General features: G+C 56.7%; 1 protein-coding gene across 1 annotated transcript; it reads right to left on the bottom strand.

The window, feature by feature from the left end:
- Window positions 1-725: 725 nt before the first annotated feature.
- GAL3ST3 (galactose-3-O-sulfotransferase 3) lies at window positions 726-8,234 on the bottom strand. Its single transcript, XM_036121547.2, has 3 exons — window positions 8,035-8,234; window positions 4,318-4,554; window positions 726-2,444 (listed from the first exon to the last, which is right to left on the bottom strand). The coding sequence occupies exons 2-3, from the start codon at window positions 4,440-4,442 to the stop codon at window positions 1,274-1,276; spliced, it is 1,296 nt and encodes a 431-aa protein (XP_035977440.1). The 5' UTR covers window positions 4,443-4,554; window positions 8,035-8,234; the 3' UTR covers window positions 726-1,273.
- Between the last annotated feature and the right edge of the window lie 75 nt (window positions 8,235-8,309).

Genomic DNA, 8,309 nt, shown 5'->3' with positions numbered 1-8,309 from the left:
GATGTGGGGCTCGATCCCAGGACCCTGGGAGCATGACCTGAGCCGAAGGCAGACGCTTAACGACTGAGCCACCCAGGCGCCCCTTCTCTGCTGGTCTTAAGGGAGTTTCATTTGTAACTGTTGGATGTCCAGCTGTGCTCAGAAACGCTGGAGTCAGGGAATGGTCCTCATCTGTGTCGGGATGTCTTCTCCTTGTGGGGAGGGCCAGTGGTGAAGTTGGTGACTCAGAAGGGGGAAGGGGATTTGAACACCTCCTTACTGGGTATGATCCTCCATCCAACCTCTGCTCAGCCTGAGTGGTTGTTATATATTATATATATATATAATATATAACAGCTCTGGTCCTTCCTTCAGTTTATAGGTCCTGCTCCAGTTCCAATGCCTCCCTGTGCTCCCCACGAGCCCCATGAGTCTTATCTGCCTTGCTTACCTACGTCCCCAACTTAAAGATGATGCTCAGTAAGCGGGGCTGAATTGAATAAAAAGGCATGATTTAGATTTTCTCAAAGGAAAATAGTGGAGCTGAGGTGGCCAGTCTGCGTCAGTGAGCCCAGTCAGTCAAGGCGGGGTTGATGAGGGTTGCGAGCCTCTGGGAAGGGTGGTGGAGGAGTTTGATTGAGCCTGGGCCCTCTTCCTCATGGTGACAGTTACAGCTGCTATTTTTGGGTGTTCACCTCATCCTCAAACATGGGAAATCTGGCTTTCAATGACTGACATACAACCTGTGCCTTTTAAAGATATTTTATTAAAAAAAGGAAACCCAACCAAACAAAAAGCCCAACCCAAGAACTCTTGGTTCTGGGAGTCTGGGAGCAGCTTAGGTCTGTGGGGAGGGTGGAACCTGGAAGACAGACGGCGTGGGGGTCTCTGACCCCTGGGAGGAAGAGCAAGAGCCCCGGGGCAGCTGACAGGCAAAGCAGCCTTTCCCAGGGCTCAGCCCCCTTCTGCGTGAGGCCTGGGCTCACCCACTTGGAAAAGACAGGCGGGTGGCTCAACCCACAGAAAAAGGCAGGGTGGGCAGTTCCGGACAGGCCTCAGACCTCTCGTTAAGGTCACCAACCAGTCAGGAAGGAGACAAGGGTGGCCCGGGGCTTGATCGGGCCTATCAGCACCCTCCACGAAGGCGGGGTTCAACTCACCGTAGGGAGGCAGGCTCAGATTGGGAGATGCGGCCCCAAGTACTGAGCAGAAGGGGCCCTGACGAGGTGGGAGCTGGGGGCAGTTCCCAGGCAGGACTCCCGGTGGGCAGGGCAGGACCCAGACACTTCAGAGCTCAGTGGCCCTGGGGGCCGCGGGGCAGCGCCCGGATGGGCCGGGGCGGAGGATTGTCCAGGACCGGTTCAGGCCGGGCCCGCACGCCGCCCCGGCGCTTTTGCTTGCGCAGCAGGTAGCTCGAGTACTGCACCTCGGGCATGGCCAGCTTGAGGCAGGCCTCGGTGGCTGGCCCGGCGCCGCCGCTGGGCAGGTCGTAGCCCATGATGTCCACCTTGCGGCTGGGCTGCCACGGCTGCAGCTGCTTGGTGCGGATCTGCGCGGCGGGCCGCAGCACGGGCTCCTCGCCGAAGCAGCGCCGCAGCAGGCGCTCCCGGGCCTCGCGCAGCTCACGCGCCTCGCGCTCCACGCAGGCGCGGCCGGCGCTCGCCACGCGGCGCCAGAACGTGGCGTTGAAGTGGTCGTAGAGGCCCGCGTCGAGCGCGTTCCAGGCGCGCGCGGCCCGCGCCAGCGCCGCGGGGATGGCGGCGAGGCGCGAGCTGGCGGCGCGCGCGTTGAGCTTGGCGTAGAGCACGTCGTCCAGGTCCCAGGCCAGCAGGCGCCGCAGCAGCACCAGCGACTCGTCGAAGTATTCGGCGATCATGACGAGCGAGAAGACCTCCTCCACCTGGCGGATGAGGCCCGCCAGGTAGGCGGCGTCGTCGCGCGGGCTGCGCTCGTTGTCGCCGCCCAGGTCGTAGGCCAGCGTGTTGTGCGCGAACATGGCGAAATGCTCCCCGGCGCGGTAGTAGGCCTCGGGCGCGCGCAGGAAGGCCTCGAGCGACGCGTTGGGCACGCGCCGAAAGGCCGGGCAGTACTGGTTGTAGTAGCTGAAGAGCGACTCGAACATGGCGGCCGGCTCGCGCAGGATGGTGACATAGACGGTGCCGGGCGGCATGAGGCGCTCGAGTTCCGCGCGGTCGAAGCGCAGGTGGCTGGCTAGCATGTGTGGCGGCCGCGTGGCTGGGTGCACGAAGTGTGCCGAGAAGTTGCGTGGGTAGCAGAACTGGTGCTCGCAGCTCGGGTGCGGCAGGGCCACCGTCAGGTTGTGGCGCTCGGCGAAGCGGAACAGGATGTTCTGGACGGTGGTGCCTGCAGTCTTGTGCGTCTTCAGGAAGGCCACAGTCATGTGCTTGGGGCGGGCCGGTGAGTCCCGCAGAGGCGGGCAGCTCAGAGGAAACAGCTTGGGGTACCTGCCAAGTCCGGGGTGGGGGGAGTTTGCAGGGGGAAGGAAGTGTGAGAGGGGTGCGTCTCGACCCCCTGCCCCTCCCCGGGGACGGTAAGACGGGCACAGAACGGCCCATCCTGGGCTATACCCATGGACCCGTAGAGGGGTATGGCAGGCAGCCTCTAAGAGGACCCCCAGTGATCCCTGCTGGCCTCTGGGTATTCACTCTCTTGTGTATTTCCCTCCCCGTGAGTATCAGCAGGACTTATTGATGCCGTTAGGGAATAGAATAGGGAGAAAGAGGGGATGTCACTCTTGAGATTACATTATAAAAAGACTATGGCTTCTATCTTGGTGTCTCTCCCTCTCTCTCTAGGATAACTCAGGCAGGGAGAAGCAAGCTGCCATACTGTGAGCAGCCCTTATGGGGAAGTACCAGGTGGCAACAGTCCAGGAGGTACTGGGCCCTCAGTATGTCTGCCTGCTTGAAGAACTGAATGCTGCCAGCAACCACATGAATGAGCATGGAAGGGGAGCACTTCCAGTCAGACCTTCAGATGAGACTGCATCTTCAGCAGCCAGCTTGATTGCAACTCTGTGTGACCTTGAGCCAGAGGTACCCAGCTAAGCCACACATGGATGCCTGACCCACAGAAGCAAGATAATAAATGTTTGATGTGTTCACATGCTAAGTTTTGAGGTAATTTGGCCACACAGAAATAGATAACTATTATAAGGACAGAGGCCCTTGGAGATCCTTGAGAAAGTCTACTCTACACCTATAGAAACTGAAGACCAGAAGAAGAATCATTTATGTTTTCTGGCAACTCAGATAAAGTCACCATATTCTCTTGTTCTCTGTCTTCTTTCTCATTTTTCCTCTTTCTCTGGCTCCTCATCTTCTCGATGAGTGGCATGGGCTTTGAGGCAATCTATTTGTTATACGATTCTGTTAAGTTCCCTGGAGCTTCGTTCATTCAGTCAGCAAATTTTTTTTGAGCATCTATTATGTGCCAGGCACTATTCTAGGCTCAAGAATTTTGCTAGTATAAAAAGCAGAGAATACTCCTAGCCTTCATGAAGCTTTCATTTCTGTTCCCTTGTTCCTGAAACAAAGGTGTTGGGGATTACAGATGACCTGTAAATTCCCTTCAGACTTTGAGTTACTCTCATTTCTTTTCTGTCCTAAGCATCATGTAATGAGGACTACTCTAAGCACCTTTGAGACCACCACTGAGATTTCCTATCTGTGGCTGGTTTGGGCTCAGGGTTATATCTACCCAGATGCCCCTCCTAAAGACCAGCAAATCCTCCGACAAGGAGAACTGAGCCCATTCACACCATTCTCATGGGCAGATAATGGAGGAAATGGGAAGCTGAGGTCCTGAAGGGTGCAGGGATTTGTTGGGTTCACATAGCCGGGAGTAGGGCAAGGGCTCCTATTAGTTGTCACATGGTATCCTGTGTCAGGATGGCTGACTGGGTCACACATACCATCATTCCCATTCTATAGATGAGGAAACAGACTCAGAGAAGTGAGGGCATTTGCCTAGCACAGCAGAAGCAATGAGAAGTTTGCAGTCTTTTGGGGGAGGCACTCAGAATGCCGTGGGAAGGACTTGGACTGGATTAGAATCCCAGTTTAGCTACTGACTAACTCTGTGCCTTCAAGCAACCTTTCAATGAAGACCAGTCCCTGCCCACGGAGGTTGTGTGGATCTAAAGAGAATGTATAGAAAGCACTTTTAAGAATAGGGGGAAGGAGCAAAACCCAGCAGAAGACAGACTCCCCTGGCAGATAGAAGGAATGGGAAGGAGAGCTCCCAGTTCTGTTGCCAACCCAGCAAGAATGCAACTCGCCTGGGTCCCGCCCCCACACCGAGGCCCTGCCCCCTTACCAGCTGAGCTGTGCCCCCTGGTGGATGAGGAGGCTTAAGGTGCTGCACCCTAGCACCAGCAGCAGGATTTTCCTTCGGCTCATCATCTTGGTGGCCTGCTGCACGTGCTGGAGGATGGGTGGCATGTTGTGGTACCCACCCCTGGACCAGCCGGGGCCTCGCTATCCAGGACTCCCTTCGCCGGCACTCATGGGGGCTCCTGGGGCTCTGGTAGCAGGGCCAGTATTCCTGAGAGGCCTGGCAGAAGGAGGAGGCAAACAGGTTTGCAGCAGGCAGAGGAGATGGGCTGTGGGCCCCAGCAGGACTGCTGCAAAGGAGAGCTCCAAAGGGTGGGGTGAGCAGAGAAGCCAGAGAAGATCGGATTCCTACCTCCCATTACCAAGACCCTATCTCCACATGGCTCCAGATAACTTAGTCTTGGGTGGAATTACAGGCTCTGGGGTGTGGCCAGCCCTTCAAGCTGTAGCTACTCCTCCCTTGAGCCCTGTCTTGGCTTCTCTCCCTGGCCCTAATTAGTCTTTGTCTTGTGGTCATTTGTATCTGTCTCCCCAGTAGACTTACCTTAGCACCAGGGCTTGGCTTAAAGCACAGAAGTCTCAGTTCAAGGTATCCCTCCTCCAGGACTCCTTCAGCCAAGAGTTGGTCTTGACTCCCCAGAGCCTGAGCTCCTCAGAAACCACTAACCAGACCTATAGCTTTTCGAGTCTCTTGACTTGGGCAAGGGATCAATACTGCAGGCTTACAACACGTACTATACTGTTACATACTTAATTTCATTTAATGCCCACCACACCCTAACATAGGTATTATTCCCCATTTTGCAGACAAGGAAACTGAGGCTCTAAGTGATGGTGCTACTTGTCCTGTGGTCACACAGCTGTTGGCAGAATCAGGATTCAGACCTGCTCTTTCTGGTTTCAAAGCCCATCCCCCTAGACGTTATGTGTGCTGCTTTCACAGAGAACTGATTTCCCCATCCCTGCTCTGGACTCTGGCAGTTCTGCATGCTTCTGAGCCCTGAGCCTTCCTAGCTGGGGACCTGCCCTGAGGTCCCAAGACCAATAAATCCATGAGGGAAAGAAAGGAAGGACTTGAAATCCCAGAACCCTATCTGGATTTCATCCCCAGACACCTGAAACCCTGGCCGCCCCATCAGCTGACTGCAGTGAGAGGTGCCTGGCCAAGGCGGGGACATGGCAGCCTGGGAGAGGGGTGGGGGTGTGGTGAATACAGAGGTGCTCCTGCTTGTTGTTCTGCGGAGATTCTCCAGGAGAAGGTGGGCCTCCATCCCAGGTGAGTGGCAGGAGTGAGAGGCAGAAGAAGGGCCTGCTTTCCGGCCAGTCACCTGTCCCCATGTGAATGCCTTGGCTCAAGGGCAGCCTGGCCTTTGGCAGTGCTAGTGGAAAGTCAGTTTCAGCAGCAATGCCTGTCTCCCCACTGTTGTAGGGTCTCTGTCTCAGAGGTCTCGGTCTCCAGGTCTGGGTTCAGCTTCAGCCTCACATACACATGTCTTGAAAGGGGAGAGGGAGCCTGGAACCCTGTGGGCATTTGCACATACTTGGAACTAGGACACCTGGGTCCCAGGGGGGATGAGGTAATGTAAAAACTTTTGACCATCACTTTCCCCTGGGGCTTGAAGCTTGGTTTCCACTCCCTCTTCTTTACCACTACCTCCCTTGGCCCCTCATTAATCCTGGATTACATTTAAACCTGTTTGGGTAGAAAGATGTCCTGGTTATGCCTCTCCTTTCTCTCCAGGCCCCATCACCTGGTTTCCTCCACCAGCCTGCAGACAGACTTAATCTGCCTGGAGCCGAGGGAGGTAAAGGGTACAGCCACAGAGGGTTAACCAAGGGCATAGCAGAGAAAGCCTAAGGCCCTGCTGTGTTTTCAAGAATTGATAGGGGCAGAGAAGGGCTGGCTTTGCCTGAGCAAGGAAGCCTACAAGAGGAAGTCAGAGCCTGTGGCCTCTGCCACTCATCCTGCCTTGAGGATTTGGTGACAAGATGGGAGTTTTCAAGGGGGCAGAGTGGGGGGGGGGCAACCTATTCTCATCTGTGCTAAACTCGCTAAAACTACCCTATTTTCAGTGGACTCTGGGTCACCCAAGGAGGTCAAGCCTGGAGGGAGCTACATTGGGACTTTGCTTGGGGAATGCTTCAACCAGGCCGCATAGAGAAGGATGACAGAGTGCTTGGTGGTCCTCTCCATCCCACTCCCCTCCATGTCTTAGCCCTGGGGACCCGGCCAGCCAGACTCCAGTCTGAGGCCCCCTTGGAATAGGGAATCATCAGCACAAGAACTCCCTGGACACCAGCCCTCCGAGGTGGGCACCAGTTTCTGCTTGGCCACCATCAGTGACGGGATGCTCACCACCTTCAGATACAGCCTGGTCCATTTCTGAGCAGCCTCAAGCTGTTCAAAAGTTGTGTCTGGCACAGCTGGGATCAGCCTGCCACCGTTAGTGCCCTCCTCAGCTTGTCACCTTGCACCTTCCACTCCACACGATTGCTAGTGCTGCACTCCTAGACCACACGGGTCATTTTTCTCCATGACAGACCTTCAGGTATTTGAAAACAGTAACCTTGTCTCCTCTGGGTGGGCACTCAGCCAGGCTAAACATTCCACGTCTTGAGAGAGGGTGCTGCTTGGACACTGGAGGAGGCCTCCCTTCTCTTGGCAAGTTCTCTCCATGATGGCTCCTCTGGAGCTGGAGTCCGAGCACTGGCATCTGGGGAAGGGGGCTGGCTGGGGCTGGATTTAACCTCTGTCATCTCTAGGATGCCGTGGGGTGGGTGGTGGTCTCCTGGCCCCCCGGCTCTGGCCAATCGCATGCTTCAAACTACTCCCCTGCTTCCCCTGTCTCTTCTCCATGGAGAGAGTTTTCCTCAGCTGTCCCAGACAGGTCAGGATGCCCAGCCTCATCAGAATATCAGTGCTAATTTTAGTCAGAACAATTTACCTCAGGCTGCTGCCTGGTTTTGCAAATTGCTTTCCTTTCTCCAGGGAACCAAAGAAAAAAAATGGTCTAGCTAGCCAGAGCTTTGAAAACTGGCCTGGACACCCACCCACTCCCAAATGAGCCCTTTTCTCTCTCCATCCCAGCCCTAGGGCCAATATAGGTGCTTTTAGAGGAGGAGGGTGTCCTGGCCTGGACCACCGGACCTGACCATTGGATGACCTGGAGACTCCATCCTTACTTGAGGATGGCACAGCCCAATGAGTAGGGAGGGAAACTGCCCAGGGCACTAGAAAGGAAGGGGCCAAGGGCTCAGGGGGTTGCAAGTAAGTGGCGCAGGAGATCATGTATCTTTCCACCTCTCTCTTTTTCTTCCTTTTTCCTCCCAGCCTGCTGCCAGGTCCCCCCAGCCCCCTCTCCCTGCCATCCACCCCCACGTCATCCCTGTCTCCGAATTCCCTTCATCCTCCTCTCTCCATCACTACCGCCCCTCCAGCCCCCATTCCTTCAATTTCATCCGCACCTACCCTAGAGATCCCGTCACCAAGATCTGCTCACCATAGGGGATAAGCCAGATTCCCCCTCTCACCCCGGGCCTCCCTCGCTCTCCAGGGGGCAGAACGTCCCCCCCCCCCAATGCTCTCCAGGCACTAGGCCCCCACGACACTCTCTCGCCCACCCTCGATCTCCGATCTCAGTCCCGGTCCGGTCCACCTCCATCCCCCAGCCCCAGGCCGGCCACTGCAGTCAGTACTCACGCCGCGGGCTCTGCCTCCGACCCGGGTGGGGGGTGGTCGCCGCTATCTCCCAACCCTTGTCCCGAAATCCAGTGCGGATCGGAGGGCGCCGGGGGCCCTGAGCGCCGAGTGCCGGTTCGCTCGCCTCTCCGCGCCTGGATGGGATCAGGTGGCGGCTCCGATCCTCTCCGCTCTGCCCGCCGCCCGCCCCCCATCGCACACCGGAGGCGGGGCGGGGGCGGGGGCCCGGCAGCAGTGCCGTGGAGGGGGAGGGGAGGGGGCAGCTCTGACTCTCG

Source organism: Halichoerus grypus, chromosome 11 (genome assembly GCF_964656455.1).
Source record: "Halichoerus grypus chromosome 11, mHalGry1.hap1.1, whole genome shotgun sequence".
NCBI classification, from domain to species: Eukaryota; Metazoa; Chordata; class Mammalia; order Carnivora; family Phocidae; genus Halichoerus; species Halichoerus grypus.
This window is presented reverse-complemented; position numbering and strand designations above follow the sequence as displayed.